The 25,267-nt window shown below is 35.0% G+C and overlaps 1 protein-coding gene across 1 annotated transcript; it reads left to right on the forward strand.

The window, feature by feature from the left end:
* The first annotated feature begins 15,298 nt into the window (after window positions 1-15,298).
* On the forward strand, window positions 15,299-24,579 carry LOC123519075 (ionotropic receptor 21a-like). Its single transcript, XM_045280262.1, has 6 exons — window positions 15,299-16,392; window positions 18,588-18,838; window positions 22,012-22,207; window positions 23,451-23,531; window positions 23,717-23,860; window positions 24,093-24,579. Exons 1-6 carry the CDS (start codon window positions 15,667-15,669, stop codon window positions 24,276-24,278), a joined length of 1,584 nt encoding a protein of 527 aa, XP_045136197.1. The 5' UTR covers window positions 15,299-15,666; the 3' UTR covers window positions 24,279-24,579.
* Window positions 24,580-25,267: the final 688 nt, after the last annotated feature.

Consider the following 25,267-nt stretch of genomic DNA (forward strand, 5'->3'; position numbering starts at 1 on the left):
GAATAAGCACCATGCCAACAGGAATGTGTGGAATGTGGTGGATACTCTGTGGGTTGAAATCAGCCACGATTTTGAGGCTGAAGGTAAAAAAAATATGATTATAATCATTATTATTATTATTGTTATTATTATTATTATTATTATTATTATTATTATTATTATTATTATTATTATTATTATTATTATTATTATGATTATTAACAATAATAATGGTAATAATAATGATAATAATAATAATAATAATAATAATAATAATAATAATAATAATAATAATAATAATAATAATATTATTATTATTATTATTATTATTATTATTATTATTATTATTATTATTATTATTATTATTATTATTAATATTATTATTATTATTATTATTATTATTATTATTATTATTATTAGTAGTAGTAGTAGTAGTAGTAGTAGTAGTAGTAGTAGTAGTAGTAGTAGTAGTATCATTATCATTATTGTTATCATTATTATTATTTTACTTTTCTTCTTCTTCTTCTTCTTCTTATTATTATTATTATTATTATTATTATTATTATTATTATTATTATTATTATTATTATTATTTATTTATTATTATTATTATTATTATTATTATTATTATTATTATTATTATTATTATTATTATTATTATTATTATTATTATTATTATTATTATTATCATTATTATCATTACCATTATCATTATCATTATCATTATCATTATTGTTATTATTATGACAGATACTGCTTATGTCCCTGTCGCTTACCGAGCGGGTTGGAACTGGTTACCCGCGTCCTTTGTGAAGACCTTATCACGCAAGGCCCACATAGTTCTGTGGGCCTTGTTATCACGCTGGTTTCTGTTGCCTACCCGCGCTGGAAAGCAGCCCGCCGCTAACCTACATTCTCTGTGCAAGCACCCTTATGTCGTAAAAACTCCATCTTACTGTAAATTTTTTATTTTTCGGTAGTAGTCAAAACCATGCAGTATAATCTAATGTACTGACTGTCACCGTCACGTGAAACCTTCAGACAGCTGACTAACTTCACCGAGTTCACTCTTCCTCTCTCCGCCCAGCCAGGCAAGGTGTCACATAGCCTGTTATTTAATTTGTTATTAATTACAGCCTTTCTAATATTGTGCGACGTTTATCAGTAGATCACCTGTTCGTTAATATTACTCCTCTCATTCCAGGATACTGCGATGCCCCAAAACTTTTGGAAATAATGAATGAATAACTCACAATATCACCATCGGACAATCCTCATCAGCACATTATCAAGTGTTGTAGTATTACAGTATCCTGTAATGAGACGAGTAGAATTGACAGACAGGTGATTTACCAATATACGTTGCACAATGTTAGCATGGTTATAATTAGTGACAAATAAAGTAACAGGTTGGTTGACACCTTGCCCGGCCAGAGAGAAGAGGTAGAGGAGAGGCAATGCTCAAAGCAGCGATCGTTATGGTGTGCTCCGCTGTTTTGAAAGCTAGTCCTCCACTCTTGCTACGTAACATTTCACCGCCGTTCTCCAACCCCTTTTCCAATATATATATATATATATATATATATATATATATATATATATATATATATATATATATATATATATATATATATATATATATATATATATATATATATATATATATATATATATATATATATATATATATATATATATATATATATATATATATATATATATATATATATATATATATATCAGGAGCAGATACACACCGAGTAGTATAGTGGTTAGCACGCTCAACTCACAATCGAGAGGGCCGGGTTCGAATCCCGACGCGGCGAGGCAAATGGGCAAGCCTCTTAATGTGTGGCCCCTGTTCACCTAGCAGTAAATAGGTACGAGATGTAACTCGAGGGGTTGTGGCCTCGCTTTCCCGGTGTGTGGAGTGTGTTGTGGTCTCAGTCCTACCCGAAGATCGGTCTATGAGCTCTGAGCTCGCTCCGTAATGGGAAGACTGGCTGGGTGACCAGCAGGCGACCGAGCTGATAGTAGATACCTACCGAAACGGTAATTTACTCCCAGCGATGTCTGATAACACTAGTTCACGGGGTGCTGTGAACCTTCCATTAAAGTTAGTTGTGATCTCGTTGAACGTTTCCCTTTGTGTCTCTTAACTCAAGGAGGCAGTCGCAGCCTGCCCTCTAAAGACAATTCTCCGTCTTCACTCAAAACTACATGCACTTACCACACACACACCCTTCACTTGAAAATAAAATTAAAAGAAAAGGTTTGGGGGATTCCACTCACACAGTTTTATTTGATACGGTGGAATCAAAAGCTTTTCGTCTTATCATCCCCTCCTCTGACTGACTCTCTTCAGCCTCTTTCTCAATGCCGAAATGTTCCATCTCTTTCTGTCTTTTATCACTATTTTCATGCTGACTGCTCTATTGATCTTGCTAACTACATGCCTCCCATCCTCCTGCAGCCTCGCTGCACAAAGCTTTATTCTTCCTCTCACCCCTATTCTGTCCAACTCTTTTATGCAAGAGTTAACCAGTACTCTCAATCATTCATATTTTTCTCTGGTAAACTTACGACTCGACTTCTTTTAAGAGGAGGTTTCAGACATTTGTCACCGAATTTTGGCTAATTCTTTAATATTCTTTAAGCGAACCAGCATTTCAAGTGGGCCTTTTTTTTTTATAATCTTTTGTTGCCCTTGGGTGGTTTCACTCCTGCATAAAAATAAAGAAAAAAAACTTCGTGTGTGTGTGTGTGTGTGTGTGTGTGATTCACTGTTTGATCTGCTGCAGTCTCTGACAAGACAGCCAGACGTTACCCTACGGAACGAGCTCAGAGCTCATTATTTCCGATCTTGGGATAGGTCTGAGACCAGGCACACACCACACACTCTTCGATTTACATCCCGTACCTACTCACTGCTAGGTGAACAGGGGCTACACGTGAAAGGAGACACACCCAAATATCTCCACCCGGCCGGGGAAACGAACCCCGGTCATCTGGCTGTGTGTGTGTGTGTGTGTGTGTGTGTGTGTATATATATATATATATATATATATATATATATATATATATATATATATATATATATATATATATATATATATATATATATATATATATATATATATATATATATATATATATATATATATATATATATATATATATATATATATATATATATATATATATATATATATATATATATATATATATATATATATATATATATATATATATATATATATATATATATATATATATATATATATATATATATATATATATATATATATATATATATATATATATATATATATATATATATATATATATATATATATATATATATATATATATATATATATATATATATATATATATATATATATATATATATATATGTCCTTGTCCCTCTGATGCACTGGTTGCATATATTGCAAAAGTATATATATATATATATATATATATATATATATATATATAATCTGTCCTTGTCCCTCTGATGCACTGGTTGCATATATTGCAAAAGTGATTATGTACACGCAGGATATCGCTCAAATCAAGCCGATACTTGGAAGCGTCGGTCGTGTGTGGCCATATGTGTTACGTCCCGTCCTGAGCCATGCTGTACCACGACTGCCAGAGACCTACAGCCAGAGGGTGTTTGTTGCCTCGTGGTGGTTATCTTGTCTCATTCTCACAACAGCTTATACTGCTAACCTTATTGCTTTTCTTACCATACCCCTGTACCCGAGGCGACTGGAGACGGTGCAACAGCTAGCAGAAAGTGATTTCAGGTAAATGAACATAAGTAATTATGTATGTATGCATGCACAAAAAAAACAATATATATATGTATATAAATTCACACACACACACACACACACACACACACACACACACACACACACACACACACACACACACAATCATGGCCGTGTTACTTTGGATATAGGAATATCTTGACTTTTCATAAGATTATCAGTGATCTTTCAATTTCAGAGTTTCTATGCCAGATTACGGAGAGTTTGTACCACAAGCTCTTAAGTCATCAAAGGACGAGTATTATCGGACGTTAGCAGAGAAACTGGATTTGTATGCTTTTGATAATGAGTCTGTTTTCCCAGTACTGGATGGCACTCATGCATATATTGAAAGTTATTCTTACAGTCGCATTCTTTTTCTGGATGTGTATGAGGTACGTATCAAAATTTTGCTGGTTATGCTTATGCTGAGTTTTCAAATATAATGTTGTGAATGGCAAGTCTGTTTTTCATAATTATCAACCAATGAAACAATAATAGTTCATGGACATAATCTAAATGAAATTCCTGATAAACATAGTATCAAACAAACAAACAAGTAAATGGACAAGTAATGAAAGAAAGAAACACACAAATCCATAAATGAAAATATTATTAGGTAGTGCAACTCAAGGATCAGCCTCAGAACAAGTCAAAGACATAATCTGGAGCTGGTTTGTGATCAATGCATTAATATTTACTCAGGGAAAAGGAAAATAATAGAAAAAAAAATTAAATAAATAAATATCAGTATAAAAAAATGTCGAGGAGACAGCAAACACCTGCCGAAATGATAACTTCCTCCCAGCGAGGTCTAATAGCACTAGTTCTGGTCTGATACAGTAGTTCACGGGGTTGCTGTCTACTCAACATTAAAGCCAGCTGTGACCTCGCTCAACATTTCCCTTGTGTCTTACAGCCCAAGAAGACAGTCACAGCCTGTCCTTTAAAGACAACTCCCCACCTTCACACAAAACTATATGCACCTGACAACATACACAACCTTCTTAAAATTCAAAATTAAACTGGCAACTCCTACACCAATCTTGGAGTCTTTTTCTGGGGACCATAAATGCCCCCAGGTCAGACTGCTCTTCCGGTATTGATCTTAAATGCCTTTATACTCCCTCAACTTCTTTTCACTAACTTCTTCAACATTCGCGGCTTCTCTACTAAACCTCATGTTCTTTTCCCCACTGATACACAAGTGTCTGAGGCAACTGACAGTAGCCCTTTTCTGTCCTCTCCTTTCTGTATCGTTATTTTCGCTCCAAAGCCTGATGCTGCATCTGTGTATACACTCGTGCCTCCGGTCTTAAATCCTCCGAGTTTTGCACAGTCTGGCTACGACTTTAGAGTCCCTCTCGTACTAAATTCATCTGTGCTATATACCTCTCACCTAATTCCTCTGGCTATAAAAATTTCTTTGACTTCTTAACTTCCAAAGTGGAGCACATTCTGTCCCTCTTGTGTTTCGCGATCTCTTCCTCGGAGATTTCAATGTTCACTATCAGCTTTGGCTTTCCTATCCCTTCTCTGACCATCTTGGTGAACTAGCCTTCAACTTTCCTATCCTCCTAGAGCAACTGGTGCAACACCCTACTCGTATTCATGACCGTCTTGATCTTTTCCTTACCTCTATAATCTCTCTGCCTATGACGTTACTATATCTTCTCCATTGGGCTCCTCCGATCACAATCTTATATCTGTATCTTGTCCTATTTCTCCAATCCCTCCACAAGATCACCCTAAACGGAGGTGCCTCTGGAGTTTGCCTTTGCCAGTTGGGGGGACCTGAGGAGGTATTATGCTGATTTTCCCTGGAATGATTGCTGTTTCCGTGTCAGAGACCTGTCTCCGTGTGCTAAGAGCACAACAGAGGTGATAGAGTTTTGTATGGATCACTCTTTGTCACAACCTAAACCTTGCAGATTTTGGTTCAATACAGCCTGTTCTTGTGCTATACATGATAAAGAGGCTACCCACAAAAGGTACACGAGCCTTCCATCACCTGAATTTCATACGCTTTATATTTCTCCCCGGAATCATGCCAAGACTGTTCTCTAACTTATCAAACACTACTTCATGAATAGAAAATGTCAAAATCTTTCGAGATCCAAGACTTCTGGGATCTGACCATACAGAAACATTACTTCTCTTCTTTTTTTTCCTCCTTATGGTACCACTGTCATCTTATCTGTTTCTAAAGCTATACTCTTCTCTCAAACCTTTTCTTAAAAACTCAACCTTGGATAATTCTGGTGTTGTTCCTCCCTCTCCTTCCCCCTCTGACATTTCATGTCACCGATTAAAATTCTTCGCAACTATGTTTTCCATCCCCTCTCTGGCTTAAGCCCTCGGAAAGCTTTTGGACGTGATTGAATCCCTCCTGTTGTTCTCAAAACTTTGTCTCCGTGCTTCCACATTGCCTGGTCATACTCTTTCGACACTCTCAATATCTATCTTTCCTTCTTGCTGGAAGTTGGTCTTCATAAAAGGGTGATCATTCTAATCCATCAATTTTATCTAAAACTTTGGAATCTATCCTCAATAAGAAAATTCTTAAACATCTATCACTTCACGATCTATCTGATCGCCAGTATGGCTTCCGTCAAGATCGCTCAACTGGTGATCTTCTGGCTCTAGGTCAACCTCTTTTAGAGATTTTGGTGAAACTTTTGTTATTGCCTTAAACATATCAAAACCTTTTGAAAGAGTCTGGCACAAAGCTTTGATCTCAAAACTACTCTCCTACAGCTTCTATCCTTCTCTCTCTGCAATTTCATCTCAAGTTTCCTTTCCGACCATTCTATTGCTGCTGTGGTACACGGCCATCATTCTTTTCCTAAATTTATTAACAGTGGTGTTCCTCAGGGTTATCCTGTCACCCACGCTCTTCCTATTATTCATTAATGATCTTCTAAACCAAACTTCTTGTCCCATCCACTCTTACGCTGATCCTACACTTTTTCGCGTCCTTTCAGAGACGACCAACTCTTCAGGAATTCAACAGATTACGCAGGGACGCCGCAGAACGCCTGACTTCTGATCTCTTTGATTTATGATTGGGGCAGAGAAAACTTAGTACTGTTTAGTGCCTCAAAAAAATCAATTTCTCCAACCATCAACTCGACACAACCTTCCAGACAACTATCCCCTCTTCTTCAATGACACTCAACTGTCACCCTGTTTTACACTGAATATCTTCAACTTGTCTTACTCATAATCTAAACTGAAAACTTCACATCTCATCTCTTGCTAAAACAGCCTCTATGAAGTTAGACGTTCTGAGGCGTCTCAGCCAGTTTTTCTCATCCCCTAACTGGTAACTCTATACAGGGATCTTATCTGTCCATGTACGGAGTACTCTTCTTTATCGCTAACTCTCTCTGACCTGCTTAGGACTGGCACCTAAGTGGACCTTTTCGTTTATTGGTTTTTATTGCCCATGGCCAGATTGCACCTCTTACATTATATCTATGTATCTATATATCTATATATCTATATCTATATCTATATCTATATCTATATCTATATCTATATCTATATATATATATATATATATATATATATATATATATATATATATATATATATATATATATATATATATATATATATATATATATATATATATATATATATATATATATATATATATATATATATATATATATATATATATATATATATATATATATATGTGTGTGTGTGTGTGTGTGTGTGTGTGTGTGTGTGTGTGTGTGTGTGTGTGTGTGGATAACACACACATGGACGATTTTTTTTTTTTTTTCCCTTTGAAACAGGCACGCAACGTATACATGTTAAAAGAGCAGTTGTATCCGGGACATTTATGTTGGTACTTTAAGAAGAATACAGCCTGGAAGTACAAGTTTGATCATGGGCTGCAGCAACTAGTGGAAGCAGGACTCATCGCTCATTGGTTACAGGTACCATTCCACAACACACACACACACACACACACACACACACACACACACACACACACACACACACACACACACACTACTTATTGTATATTCCCTTCTGATCTTCTGAGTTTCCATGCGTCGATAAACAAATCCTTTACTACTCCTCAGATCAAAACGGAAGACTACCTCGGTGTGGATTTCGAAAATAAACTGCGCCTGGAGAGTACAGAAAGAAGTCCAGCTCTGCCCCTGACGATCGAACACATGCAAGGTTTATTTTTCATCCTTCTATTGGGATGGAGCCTCAGTAGTGCATCATTCGCCAGGGAAATAGCTCATAGATAGATAGATAGATAGATAGATAGATAAATAGATAGATGGATAGGTAGATAGTTTATTGACTACAAAAATAAATATTAACAAAATGCTTTAATCAAAAATAAAAGCTATATGTAGTACATATTGCAAATGTTATTTAGTTGTAGTCCGTAACTTACTGATAATCAGAAACACTCATTAACACCCCATCACGAAACTTGTCATACAACCGCAAATCACCATGGAAAATCTTGCATATTACCTCATTATTCATATTTCCACTAAATATATCTTCCAACGAGTTGAATGAGTAATGATTTCTTATTTGCTGAGTCACAGGACAATTTCCCACAACGTGTCTTTCTCTCTGGAGTGAACCACAAGTACAAACACACGTACACAAACGTTCCTCCACCGTGAGGCGACCCCGCCCACGCCTGCTCCATCGCCCCCGTCTCGATGGCCAGTGAGTTCCTTGAAACGCTGAACCTTGTAAACGACATTCTGTGGAGATCATTTATTAAATGTCTTTCTCTATTTACGTCATGCATTGCTATCGTGAGATTAATATCTCTGTATACATTGCACTAGATGTCCCTGACAACATTATACCCCTGTGCACAATGCCAACCAACACACATACTTGAAACGTTACCTCTATTGTATCTATTTATAATCTTGGCAATATGTGTATTCATGGCCCTATTATTCCTGACAACAAGACTGAACGGGTCATCAATCATACCAATCTTTTTTGCCATAACAATATTTATGTTGTTTTAACTGTAGCAAGTCTGACAACATTGGGTAGCCTAGCTCAGCATAACACACTATATTAGAAGTGTTCTTTCTCACCCCTAACAACACCCTCATAGAGCAGTGGTACAGTTTGATGACAAGCATCGTGTCGCCACCGACCCACGATTCACACACGAACAAAAGTGACGAAGTGAGAGCTGCTTCAAACACTCTACGTTTTACAATAAATGGAATAGTTATGTTTTTCCCTTTAAATGAAACAACCCGATATTTTTTTCCTTTTGCGTGTACCATCACACGTAAAAAGAGAACCCAGGTATATATAACTTTTACAGTGTTCTACTACAAGATCACCTATACACAAAGGTTTTTTGTCCTTACTGTTACCATTAAGAAAAAAAATTCTTTTGGTAATATTTACCCTCATACCATACTCCTAACAAAAAGTTTGTAACACTCCAAGTTTTGTCATACCATACCGTGTCGTGGACACAACTGTGTCGTCCATCAACATAAGGACATGCAGCCATTGCAGAAACAGTTCAGGGCGACATATATGTTTTAGCATTTTAATCACTTCATTTACAAATATAACAAATAAGAAGAAAGATGTTGACAGACTTTGTCTCACACCCTGAGTGGCTCCTACTATCGCGGATCCTACAACGCTCTGTGACTCAGTACAGGTATTTCCCGTTTTGTGCGAAAAAGGGGTTCCTACAAGCAACGCACAAACCGAAATCGCACAAAAAAACATATTTTCCCTTTAAGATACGATAGATAATAGGAGGGAGGGGGATTTTGGCCCAAAAAACTTACCTTTTTTTCTACGAAAAAGCAATTACTTGACTAATAAAGTGAACATGTCCTAAAATGTATCATTCTAAACCTATATGTAACACTACTGTGTAAATAAAGTGTAAATAAAGCACACATTAACACTTTACACGATACTCCCTCACTTCTCACAGTCCCTCACAGTCACTCGCCATCTTCGTCTGTGGTGGCTGTGATTGTAAACACACAAGTTGCGGTTGGGGCAAATCGCATCTTAGCGAACAGATCGCACTATTTTAATTAATCATAATGTTCTTAATGTCGCATCTTAGCAAATTCGTACATAAAGAACAAGCACAAAAAGAGAAATACCTGTACATCAACGTCACCAACATCATCTTCCCACAGCCTGCCTGCATCCTCTCTGTTTCTGCGCACCAGCCTGTTCTCTAGATGGTGTAAACTAGTGGTATAGCTCACACCGAACCATGTCATATAGCTTAGTTGTGGAGTATGTTGCAATAATGCCACGATAACTGCTCGGGTTAAGTCTATCGCCTTTTTTAAAACTGTACATAACTTTGCTCTCGTCCACGATATAGGAAAATGGCCGAAAAGAAACACATTATTAAAAAAAATGTGGCAAGATTCAGGATCCACTGCGAAGACACCATCGAGAAGACACCTGGAGTTACACCTTTAGGTCGACACGCCTTGCCTCTCATAATTTTCTGGATCAGAAATTCCACCTCCTGGACAGTAATCAGATCGTTAAGAATAGGGATTGTCACATCAGTGTCAATATCAGTATTATCAGTAACAATTTGTCTTGGGGTCAATAGCCTCAAAATGAGTCTTAAGGTGTTCATCAGTAGGTCGGCTCACGATATCATTACTCAGCATAGTCATATTTCCCTTCCAGTCAATCGCCTTCCATACTCTTGAGTCATCTCTATCCTGCAGTAATCTTTCCCATCTACCGAGACTACCATCACTACCCCTGTTGTCACATAAAAGATCTTCACTTTTCCTTGCGCATTCATGTATCACTTTTGTTATGTCTTCTGCCATTGAATTTACATCATCATTCCTAGGCAAAGCATAAAACCTCAACATCATCAAACTCACTTTTAATAATGTTATCATACATCACAGGTTTCATACTGAGTGGTAAGTGCACCTTGCACACGGGCCATTTGGTAGCAGCCACCATACCATAAGAAAGAAATATTGATATATAAATACACACACACACACACACACACGCGCGCCCGGTAGCTCAGTGGTTAGAGCGCTGGCTTCACAAGCCAGAGGACCAGGGTTCCATTCCCTGGCCGGGTGGAGATATTTGGGTGTGTCTCCTTTCACGTGTAGCCCCTGTTCACCTAGCAGTGAGTAGGTACGGGATGTAAATCGAGGAGTTGTGACCTTGTTGTCCCGGTGTGTGGTGTGTGCCTGGTCTCAGGCCTATCCGAAGATCGGAAATAATGAGCTCTGAGCTCGTTCCGTAGGGTAACGTCTGGCTGTCTCGTCAGAGACTGCAGCAGATCAAACAGTGAAACACACACACACACACACACACACACACACACAGGCGACGCACATACACATATTATATACAAACACACACGTTAACACATACACGCATATATACAAACACATACATACATACATGCATGCACACTAATTTACAAAGAGACAGACAGACAGGCAAAGACATTTAGGCAATTGTAACATAAAATTTACTGATGAACAATGTTTTTTCTTTCAATAATGTACCTATATTGTGTTACCTTTCTCCTTTCTTTCTCCAAGCGAAAGATTACTCCAGCCTCACTAACCTTAGCCCACAATTTTTCTTTAATATTAATGTAGTGGCCTCAACGAAAAGTGGCCGCCACAAAAAATGGTCGCCACGAATAGGGGTGAGAAGGTGCACCTTGCACACGAGCCATTCGGTGTAGCAGCCACTGATGAGATCAGTGCCACCATACAATAAGAAAAAAATATTAATATATAAGCCCACACACACACACACACACACACACACACACACACACACACAGGATACACTTACATATTACATACAAACACACACGTTAACACATACACGCATAGATACAAACACACACATATATATATGCATACATACTAACATGCAAAGAGACAGACAGACGTAAAGACAGACACAGACGAGCAGGCAGGTATGACATAAAGTTTACTGATGAACAATGTTTTTTCTCTCAATGAATTATATTGAGTTACCTTTCTCGTTTCTTTCTCCAGGCGAAAAATTACTCAATGTAGCCTCACACATCTCTGTATATATATATATATATATATATATATATATATATATATATATATATATATATATATATATATATATATATATATATATATATATATATATATATATATATATATATATATATATATATATATATATATATATATATATATATATATATATATATATATACATACATAAAACACATAGAACTCTATTAACGGTTTGCTCAGGAAAGATAAGAAAATTACCATCATCTCTGAAATATCAAGGACGCGCTCTAACAGGTGACCACAATGTTTGCGATCACTTCAATTATAATTTCACCAAGACAGGTCCCACACTGGCCAATCAACATCCATGCCACGCAGTTTTCCTTTTCTACGTACACTTCTCCTGTTCCACACTCCTTCTACTGATGTGCTACAACACTAAGTGAATTCAGTCATAAAAACCTTAAGAAATCTTCTCTTGGTTTTAACGAAATAAATATCAAAGTTATTAAAGAATACTCAGATGTGATAGCCCCGTTTCTCGAATTCACTATTAACAAATGTTTTGTAGAGGGACATTTCCTGACCATCTGAAAATTGCTAAAGTTATACCGATATTTGAAAAAGGAGATACATCTTTACCCGACAATTATAGACCAATACCTATTCTACCAAGCTTTAGCAACATATATGAAAAAATAGTGGCAACTCGAGATACAAATTACCTGTCTCGACATTCCTTGCTGACCTCCTCTCAATACGGTTTCCGACCAGGATTTTCTACCGACTCAGCCATTTACTACCTAGCCCAGAATGTGTATAATGGTCTTGATAGTAAGATGCTTCAAATTTCTGTATTTTGTTATTTACCAAAGGCTTTTGATACAATTTCTCATTCTATATTATTGAATAAGTTGAAAATCTATAGATCTCGTGGCAAGTTTCGTAAGTGGTTCAACAGCTACTTAACAAACAGGAAACAATGTACCTATTATAACTATGTAGCTTGATAACATGTGGAGTCCCTAAGGGATCCATTTTAGGCTCCATTTTATTTTCGATTTATATAAATAACATTGTTCGTACCGGTAACAAAGTAATTTGATAATTTTGCATTAAAAGAAGTATAGCTGAATTTAACTTTCTGGGTGTAGTTATTGATAACAAATTAAAATGGAAAACTCACATTGATGTAAAATCAAAGGTCTCGTCTCTTAATGGAGTCATTTACAAGCTTAGCTCATCCTTGACTAAAGACTGTTTAAGATGCATATATAGTACCTTAGTTTATATAAATATTTTGTATTACTCTGCACTATGAGGAGGTGTTTATAATACTTACATCAAAGCACTCATCATTTCTCAGAAAAAAATTACAAAAAATGACATTTGAGCAACGTTTAGATTGCACTAATTGCATTTTCAAAGAATTTAAGCTCTTAAAACTTCCAGATATTTTAAATCTGCTAACATGTATTTTTGTGCACGTCTGAACTCCTTCCTGGTAGATACTGATTGCACAGCCATTCAACACAGCACTGCCACCAGGAGAGCCAGGCAGCTACTCACTTTACTATGTCTCATGCCTTGCAGAGTATTCTGTGCAGGGATTCAATAACCTGGAACAATCCGACACAACTTCAAAGCAGACACCAATACTAAAAGCCTCAAATATAAAATAATGAAGGAATTGTTCGATAGGTACAATGAGGGTTGAGGGTTAGGTTTAGTTCAAAGATGTCTGTGTCTTATAATGCTAAATTCTTCCTATTTTGTGTATACTTTATAGATTTAAGTTCCATAAAGAGATGTTTACCTTATTATTTCGATTTGCTTTGTGTGTTGTCTCTTTTCCTCTTTCTATTATTATTATTATTATTATTATTATTATTATTATTATTATTATTATTATTATTATTATTATTATTATTATTATTACCGTTATTTTATTTATCCATATCTTTTAGTTATTATTGTTGATTACATTTTTATATATGTACATGTATGTGTATGTTTACCCTATGTATGTATGTATGTATGAATGTGTGCTTATACATATATGTGTTTATCTGTATAAGTATGTATGTACTTGTATGTATGTATATGAATGTGTATGTGTTTGTGTATGCATATGTATGTGTATGTATGCATGTGTATGTACTTGTATATGTGTGTATGTGTGTATGTATTTATATAAGCATGTATATAGGTGTATGTTCGTGTGTTTATTTATGTATGTGTGTGTGTGTGTGTGTGTGTGTGTGTGTGTGTGTGTGTGTGTGTGTGTGTGTGTGTGTGTGTGTATAAGTGTATGTATGTGTATGTGCGTCTAGAATTTTGTATCGTTCGCGGCCATAACTCGCCACTTGCTGGGATTTTGTTTTCGTAGTAGCCTTTGGGTCCCACGGAAGCTGCGACTGAAAAGACAATGCAGCTTTTAAAGATTGTGTAAATAAACTTGATATGTAATGGCATGAAGGCCAATAATCAATCAATCAATCAAACAATCAATCTCTCTCTCTCTCTCTCTCTCTCTCTCTCTCTCTCTCTCTCTCTCTCTCTCTCTCTCTCTCTCTCTCTCTCTCTCTCTCTCTCTCTCTCTCTCTCTCTCTCTCTCTCTCTCTCTCTCTCTCTCTCTCTCTCTCTCTCTCTCTCATATATATATATATATATATATATATATATATATATATATATATATATATATATATATATATATATATATATATATATATATATATATATATATATATATATATATATATATATATATATATATATATATATATATATATATATATATATATATATATATATATATATATATATATATATATATATATATATATATATATATATATATATATATATATATATATATATATATATATATATATATATATATATATATATATATATATATATATATATATATATATATATATATATATATATATATATATATATATATATATATATATATATATATATATATATATATATATATATATATATATATATATATATATATATATATATATATATATATATATATAGATAGATAGATAGATAGATAGATAGATAGATAGATAGATAGATAGATAGATAGATAGATAGATAGATAGATAGATAGATAGATAGATAGATAGGTAGAGAGAGAGAGAGAGAGAGAGAGAGAGAGAGAGAGAGAGAGAGAGAGAGAGAGAGAGAGAGAGAGAGAGAGAGAGAGAGTCATTAATAGTTATAATATACTTACAAAATACACAACATTATTGACTATAATATAACGAATCTGAATAATTACTTCTGACCTTTTGTATCACGACATCTCGTGTCTATAATATTTTCGTGATACAAACCAAAACTTTTTTTTACAGTAGTTATAAAATGTTGTGCATCAGGATGATGATCACAGATTAGGTATAATGGCATTGAAATATCTTCTGGTAGCACTTGTGGCAGTGTCGGCGGTTAACCCAGCTGCAACTTTAGCTTCAGCTCTCTACCCTAGCAGTTCATCATCACCTGAGCCTCAGCTTTCACTGCAGATTCAGGTTCTGCAGGAAGTTGTGGCTAGTATACTGTCGGGACGGACTATAGTGCTCTACTTTGACCGAGCAATAACACCTCAGACTTTGCGTCAAATTACAACTCTATTCATTCTTCAAGACTGTTCCTTAGTTCTGGTTGATCTTGGTTCTGATGGAGAGGAATGGTGTCATAAGCAATCTTTGGTGGTCTTGAGAGGAGAGAATATAATTCATGTAGCCGTGTTCATCAATGACCCGCGTCCTTTCTTCATGTCGGTCAATATAGACACTCGCTGGAAACCAAAGTATTTTTTGATGTACAGTCTTTCAAGTAATTTAAAAAGTGAAATTCTAGTTTCCGATGAATTTAGCAGACCTGAAAAAGTTGTCATGTTCAATCATAAGAAGAAAAGAAAAAGTGGATCCAGCGGTCCCATGGAAATGTTTACATATTTTCCCTTTTCAGTCAGAGATGAGGTTGCATCACTTGGGGTTTGGTCTCTTGCTGCACATCAGTCACACAATATCTTCGTTGATCGTTTCCCAACATTTGAAGGGTATAGGTTCTTGCTAGGGACTTGGTTCTACGATTTTCCATATTTGCATCAAGCAAAGAATAAACCAGAAGGTGAAGGTGATGGAGTACAGGTAGAGGTACTAAATGCTTTAGCCACTAAACTTAATTATACGTTCGACCTAACCACTGAACCACCTGACGAAAAATGGGGCAGTTTTGAAAATGGGTCTTGGAATGGAATGCTGGGTATGGTCCATAGAGAGGAAAAGAATTTTACTGTGAATTATTTCGGCTACACAAACAAAAGGATTGAAGATTTCGATGCCACTGTTTCCTACTGGATGGAGGGGTTTGGGTTAGCGCTCTTAGAGCCACAGCCGTTGCCAAAGTGGCGTAGTGTGTACTATCCTTTCACTACACTGGTATGGGCGTCGACAGCTTTAGCTTTCTCAGTCGTTACTATTGCTTTTTATTTACAAGTGAGTATAATCTACAATACGAGTAATGATACCTAGACTTTGGTTTCAATAATTCTAAGTTTGACAATAGCTTTAAGATTTGTTTTCAACAAATAACATTATTCAAGATACATTCCGGAATATAATCAAAAATTTTTAATTTCATGTTCCTTGCTCACACATATCACAACAGTAGCCTGTTACTGGGGCTCCTATAGCACGCTCAACATTAAAACTGAAAGGAATCTGATCTCAGCTTAAACAGCAACAGTTTAAGTTCATCTATAAGGCTTCCAATATTATCATCATCATTATTATAATTGTTATTATTATTATTATTATCATTATTATCATTATTATTATTATTATTATTATTATTATTATTATTATTATTATTATTATTATTATTATTACCTATTTTCATTGTGTGTGTGTGTGTGTGTGTGTGTGTGTAGTGTGTGTGTGTGTGTGTGTGTGTGTGTGTGTGTGTGTGTGTGTGTGTGTGTGTGTGTGTGTGTGTGTGTGTGTGTGTGTGTGTGTGTGTGTGTGTGTGTGTGTGTGTGTGTGTGTGTGTGTGTGTGTGTGTGTTTATAAGATGCCGAACAAAAAACAAAATTCACATCAACGTATGAATTACGACAACAGTTTACAGAAAAATGATTTTTTTCTGCTTGAAATAACTTGCACTTTCGCCCTAGCAGTTTTCGCAGAAACTTGTGTAACAAGTCTGCTGTTATATATATATATATATATATATATATATATATATATATATATATATATATATATATATATATATATATATATATATATATATATATATATATATATATATATATATATATATATATATATATATATATATATATATATATATATATATATATATATATATATATATATATATATATATATATATATATATATATATATATATATATATATATATATATATATATATATATATATATATATATATATATATATATATATATATATATATATATATATATATATATATATATATATATATATATATATATATATATATATATATATATATATATATATATATATATATATATATATATATATATATATATATATATATATATATATATATATATATATATATATATATATATATATATATATATATATATATATATATATATATATATATATATATATATATATATATATAATCTCGTTCCCAATAAGGATAATGTTGTACGTTCTGTGCACACATGCATTTTGAGGCCTTATCTAGCCGTGCCACGAAATTCAAGTGTGGCCTGGCGATAGATACAACAGCCTAGTGTGGTGGTTAGCACGCTCGACTCACAATCGAGAGGCCTGGGTTTGAGTCCCGGGAGCGGCGAGGCAAATGGGCAAGCCTCTTAATGTGTGGCCCCTGTTCACCTAGCAGTAAATAGGTACGGGATGTAACTCGAGGGGTTGTGGCCTCGCTTTCCCGGTGTGTGGAGTGTGTTGTGGTCTTAGTCCTACATGAAGATCGGTCTATGAACTCTGAGCTCGCTCCGTAATGGGGAAGACTGGCTGGGTGACCAGCAGACGACCGGGGCGAAGAGGTATCTATGGCGAGGATCTAAACTTAAGAATAATACAGTCATAATTCCTACAAGCCTGGGAGCTTCATAGTGTCTCTGATAACAATGAACCAATACAGATAAACATTACAGAATGAAAGTGCGGTTATAATAAATGACAAATACAAATAAAATAATAGGTTGCGTGGCACCATGCACTACCCGGGGCGGACAGACTGGGAAATAATGAAGCTAGCACCAAATCAACGATTGTTTGTCAGATCACAGTTTCCCTCCGAGACAGTGACACTGAATATGTTCAGATAGTATTACATAAAGTACTGTGGAGTGCTTCTCCGCCTTAGTTACCAGCCTGGCCCAGCCGTTCAATCTATCGTTATGCTGTGTGTGTGTGTGTGTGTGTGTGTGTGTGTGTGTGTGCATTCTCAGTGGCAAAGCAGGTATAGATTTTGTAATAATTCTAAAGATTCCTTAATCGATCATTACGCATTAGAGAAATGATGCACAAAATGCGGAGCACACAATATAATGTATACATGTGCATATTCATTATACCTATCTAAGTTACCTTTTATAAGGCCTCGACAAAACAAAACACAATTGCATTATCAAACATGTTTGACTTAATTATATATGTCTATCCAGGACATTGCTCAAACCGAACCAACTCTGAAAAACGGCGGTCTTGTATGGCTGTATGTGTTGCGTCCCATGCTGAGCCATGCTTTGCCGCGACTGCCGGTGACACACAGTCAACGGGTGTTCGTTGCCGCGTGGTGGTTGACCAGCCTCATTCTCACAACAGCCTACACAGCCAACCTCATTGCCTTCCTTACCATTCCTCTCTACCCAAAAAAACTGCAGACAGTAGAGGAGCTGGCAGAAAGCAACTACAGGTTAGTCACTTGCATCCCAATCTTTTTGGTTGCGCGTCTGAACGTGTAGTAGTAAAACAAACCATTTTTATGTTACAATTATACCTGCAAATGTTTATGAGGATTCGTTATTCTATCTATATCTGTTCATATCACAGGAGCATCTTTTGTTAGTAAGTGTCAAGGAGAAACTTATGCTTTCCTATTGAAGTAAATCAGCTAAATTACCCAAAACAAAATTTTGTAACCAGCTGTGAATTACCAATGTATATTTTCATTAAGACTCTTCAGTGACCCGATCCTCATAAAAACCCTCACCACTCGTATGTGGGTCGTAATCATGGGGATGGGAACCACTGGACCGTTACTGCAAACTTTATATATATATATATATATATATATATATATATATATATATATATATATATATATATATATATATATATATATATATATATATATATATATATATATATATATATATATATATATATATATATATATATATATATATATATATATATATATATATATATATATATATATATATATATATATATATATATATATATATATATATATATATATATATATATATATATATATATATATATATATATATATATATATATATATATATATATATATATATATATATATATATATATATATATATATATATATATATCAACAGAATGAGCGAGGCAAGGCGCGTCACAGTAGCCTAAACGCCGCTGTGCAAGAATCCGCCGCTCTTAAACATCATCTTTCCTTATTTAATTTCGTCCACGTTCCCTTGCTCCTTTTGTTTGATAGTCACATAGTAAATAGTCCGTGGGTTGTTCTTGATTGTTGCTAAGTCAGATTCGGTTCAGACCTCTCTATCTTCCCGTTATGATCTAATGAATAATATCTTACCTTTTTTGTAAAATTAGCTGGTGAGGGCTTTATGTGGCGGGCCGTTCCCGCCTACACGCTGCCTGCAACCTCACCCTCTTTACCCTCCAGAAGCAATGTGGATGCCGCGGTCCTTCTAGTGGTGTGTAGGAACCAATAACTCGAGTATTAAGGAGCCTGTTCCTTTGTCTGGCAGAATCGTCGGAGCTGGTTCCGGAACCGGTTCCGCGAGAAATCGGTAGAGAGCAGCTGTTAAATAGTACCATCAGGTTGATCACCTTACGGAACCGTCAGCGAGCTGCTTGGCGGCTATCAGGCGCGCTGGCGGTTCCGAGACTGGTAACTGGTAAGTATTCAAGTCTTGAATACCTACCAGTCTAGGAACTGATTCAATGGGGCGTCGGTAAATACAGCGTGGCTGTGGTGATTACCGACGAGTCTGGAAACCATCAGCTGGGTGCTTGACGTTACCAGTATGTAACGGTTCTAGGATTCATATTTATTTTTAGAAATAGTGACTTATTCACCCATATTTCCGTGTTTTGACTCTCCATGTCAGTTCCACTCCGTCTCCGTTCCGAGAAAAAAAGAAAAAAACTTCGCTCCATTTGGCTCTTAAGTTCTCTGCCAAGAGAGTGCTGTGGTTGTTTATCAGTTGGTGGTCCGTGGCTGGATGGAATTCATGCACTCATGAATTCCTTCTACCATGGAAATTATCTTGGAAACCGTCTTGGACTTTTTTTACTGAGAGTTCTTCAGTGTCCTCATCAAACTTTTTTTTAAATACATTCTTGGTGTTCTGCAGGAGTACAACCTCTTCGTTTGAGAGACATTATTTTTTTCCAGATGGCAGAGGGTAGTCACATGTTCATGTTGCTCTGAATAGCTTCCATCATGGTACCACCTGGTACCTGGTATCTTGAATGAAGTTTTTTTTTTCATTTTTTTCATTTATGTTTTTTTTTTTTCAGGCCGCTTGTGCTGTTCTTGTACCTGCATGAGCCTGTTAGATACCTTCACCCTGTGATGAAAAATACTTACAATTATCATTATATGTTCTTTATTGTTTAAGCATCCTCAGTATTCTTAATTAAGCTCTGAACAACAAAGTTTAAACTATGTGCAAAGCACAGAATACAACGAACATTTAGTTGTTTTATTGCTGCTGTCATGTAGCAGTATTCTTAGTCACGACTGTGCAAATTTTAAGTAATAGGTTCCATTTCTGACAGAGAAGTCTTAATTCCTCGGCAATATTGTCTGCTGTATAGGATTTAACCATACGAGTTGTACGAGCATCGAGCACCACAGACTTAAGTATCTACTCTGGGGATATACTATATGTAGTGAGCTGTCACTTTTGCCTGTAGGGATGTCTACGTGTCTGTTGTTAGGGAAATATGTTTCGCTTTGTCTATCTCTTGACGAACTTTCTCTATCTCTCTGTTACAAGTAGAGGGTTCTGTTTATTTTCCTGCGGCTTAGCAAGGCATATCTATGGTTCAAAATATTTACCTCTCTCGAATCCTTTGTCCTCCACAACAGATATAGTGGTTGTAAGTCTTCCACTATCACCCTGAAGACCAGATTGTCTACTTCTTTCTTCCTATTCTAATAATTCTTATAGCGCTGAGCGTTCGTGATGGCCTCGATCACTAGCTGTGTGTTGTGCAGAGGTAGATGATCTGGGGACTTTGGCAGATGCTGCAGTGTCTGTACCATCAGCATCCTCCTTTAATTCGCATATTCCACTGGATGTCCAGCGCGGTGTTCCGTCCTATCTGAAGTACTGTACCTCCATAGTTTTTCAATTTGTCTTCACATACCAAACACACCACAACGTCAGACGCGGTGCCCGACACTTGTGCCGATGATATTTCTCATCCTAATAGAATGCAGTGCATATTTCTTTTCTACGATTTAAACTTTATATATATATATATATGTGTGTGTGTGTGTGTGTGTGTGTGTGTGTGTGTGTGTGTGTGTGTGTGTGTGTGTGTGTGTGTTTATGTCTGTATATATATATATATATATATATATATATATATATATATATATATATATATATATATATATATATATATATATATATATATATATATATATATATATATATATATATATATATATATATATATATATATATATATATATATATATATATATGAAATTATAGTTTAGTGTCTTAATAATTCGTGAATATAATCTTTTAATTCAAACAAGGAAAATGTAATACATTTAATTTGCAAACTAAATATATCTAAAACTATTCAATAATTTTCGCTCCTGTCTAGGATTGCAATGCTGGATTACGGCGAGTTTGTGCCACAAGCACTGAAGTCATCGCAAGACAAGTACTATCGTATGCTGGGGGAAAAGATGGATATGTATGCTGACGACGATGAATCCGTATATCCAACCTTGAACGGGACTCACGCCTACATAGAAAGCTACTCCTACAATCTTATCCTCTTCTGGGATACTTACCAGGCAAGCTATACTCGTTTTTGTTGGATTGCAAAACCACGAGATAAAACAACGAGGTAGACCTGCAATCACAAAATCCCTGTGTAGCAAGATAAAAACAATTCCCAAGGTCATTACATTTTATATCATGTGATAGTTGACTCTACATGAAATAACTGAGTTATATGAGCTCTCAAGCGACATTTCCAAGAGAGTCGTGGCTGTATATTAAACACTCCACCACACCACTGTGTTTGTTGCCAGAGACGCTTACAGACGATGCGTAGCACACGTACACACACACACACACACACACACAAAGTTATAATAATAAATGAATAAATAAATAGATAGAATAAATAAATAAGTAAATTTAAATAAATAGAAATAGAACAAATAAATAGATAAATAAAATGAATGAATAAATAAAACTATGTAACCTAATATTGTCCACCGCCTTTCACTATATGAGGAATGTAAGTATTTCATATTGTGTCCGTTCTCTTAATTGCTGGGAAATACGTATTCCTGCAGCGTGCAGTTGATATTCTCCTTAGAAAGAAGAAGTACTTATTATTCACTTAATGTTTATGCAACACTGTACAACTACGTCAAGAAACTATGTTCTTACGATATAGGTTATATTGTTAAAGCTTAGCTCTTCAGAAGTAAGATATGTATTCAATTAACTAAAACATCAGCATTGGCGGTGCTGACATTGTACAACACAGTTATTCACGAGTGTTCAAATGACATAATCAACGAAAGTTTTGGTATTGTGCAGCCATAGCCATTTAGAAGTAAAGGCTTCAAATAAGTTTTTTTTTTTCATCTATGAAAGGGCAATTTTATATGAATTTCACAATCTCATTATTACATTTTTACCGAAAACAAAACTTTTATTCTTTCTACAAAACAAAAATGAGATAAGGTACAGTACATAATGTTCATTATTATAATTGTTACCTAAAACAAAGTTGTGTTTTTCTTTTTCACAAAACAATTATGAGATAATGTACACACTGCCGTTTTTCCTCAATATAAAACTACGCCCACGAACAAATAGCAACCCATTGTAAACAAACATGTGTACTACGTACAACAAAAGAAGTATCGTGGTGGGGTATACCTTGTGTGAATAAACGAAGAGAACAGCAACACAGTTTATGAGCTCTTTTTGCAAGACCATACATCTACATCTGAAACAGTACAACGCACTTTTAAGCTCTCACAGAACAGACATTTTCAACACATGTGCATGATGCAGACTATGATTAGTATTGCCAAAGATGCCCACGCGAAAACAAACTTCAATGCAAGTCGGGCTGAACATTTTACCATTCAATTGGTGCCGTGCGAGTTATTCCGCTATAATCAATCAATCAAGCAATAAGTATATCAATAAATAAATTATGTATATATATATATATATATATATATATATATATATATATATATATATATATATATATATATATATATATAATCTATTAATTTATCTATCTACTTATCTATTCATTTTTGTTAATTCAGGCGCGCAATATCTATATGTTGCGAGACCAGCTCTATCCTGGACATCTTTGCTGGTATTTTCGTAAAAATACTCCGTGGAAATATAAATTTGACGTGGGTCTGCAGAGTATTGTGGAAGCAGGCCTCATCGTCCGCTGGCTGAAGGTAATGCTAAATGAAATATTAGTTAGCAACATTTAATTTCTTTTCTTGGTTCTTCTTTTGATCGTTGGACCTTATCTTTTTTTCCCCAAATATTTGGCGTTTTAAAGTAAAATATGATTATTCTCTCTCTCTCTCTCTCTCTCTCTCTCTCTCTCTCTCTCTCTCTCTCTCTCTCTCTCTCTCTCTCTCTCTCTCATATCTTCATATATTTTTTCTCTCATCATTTTTACAGATTAAGACTGAAGACTTCTTAGGTGTAGATTTTGAGAGCAAGCTGCATTCAGATGGCGGGATGAACTCCACTCTCGCGCTTTCTCTAAGCCATACTCAGGGTGTGTTCTTCCTTCTTATTCTTGGATGGTCTTGTAGTACGGCTGTCTTCTGGAGTGAAATAGTCAGAATGGGAAAAAAACGGTGAAAAAAACATACGGCAAGAAGCCTAACCCTTCCTTGCAGCTTCTCTTGTTTTCTTACATTTTGTAATTAAATTTCTTCAATACTTTATAAGATTTACAAATGGAAATACAAGTAATTATTCATCAATACTTACTCATAATACAAATAAATCTAAGTGTATTGTGTTCTTTACATTCACGAACCAAACTTGTGTAAGCAATAAAAAATGCATTCTGAAGATCTCTTATGGACGACAAGGCCGCCAAAATGAAAACAACCTTCACAATTTCTTGGTAGTATTTGCAGTGACTAAATGATGATGACTCGACCTTTAAGAGAGAGAGAGAGAGAGAGAGAGAGAGAGAGAGAGAGAGAGAGAGAGAGAGAGAGAGAGATGATTAACAAAAGATGCATGTAATATGTCTATATACAAAATAAGTAACTCCAAAAATACACGTTAATAGTGGCTGGTTGTCCCACGTACTCAAGGGAGTATAGTAATAATATGGACAAATACATAAAAACAAATCTATTTTTCTTTAGTTATCAATATAAACAGACATTTCCTTTTCTGGCAGCATGAAAACAGATCAACGGTTTTATCTGGCGAGGTGCCCAAGATAAGTGTCCCTCACGGAGACTGCAGCAGTCTTACCACTCGTGCCTTGAAGTTCTTGATATTTAGAAGTTAATAGCTGTTCTTCCAGGCCTTCTATATGTCAGCTGAATAAAAATAAATATATAGGGCTGATTCTTTTTTTTTAGATCGAAGGAAAGATACAGTCAGACACAATTGTTATTCTTGTCTACATGATGAAAGTTAAAAGTCTAGACGGCGAAAGTTATATATATATATATATATATATATATATATATATATATATATATATATATATATATATATATATATATATATATATATATATATATATATATATATATACACACACACACATATATATATATATATATATATATATATATATATATATATATATATATATATATATA

The sequence above is a fragment of the Portunus trituberculatus genome, chromosome 44 (genome assembly GCF_017591435.1).
Source record: "Portunus trituberculatus isolate SZX2019 chromosome 44, ASM1759143v1, whole genome shotgun sequence".
Taxonomy (NCBI): Eukaryota; Metazoa; Arthropoda; class Malacostraca; order Decapoda; family Portunidae; genus Portunus; species Portunus trituberculatus.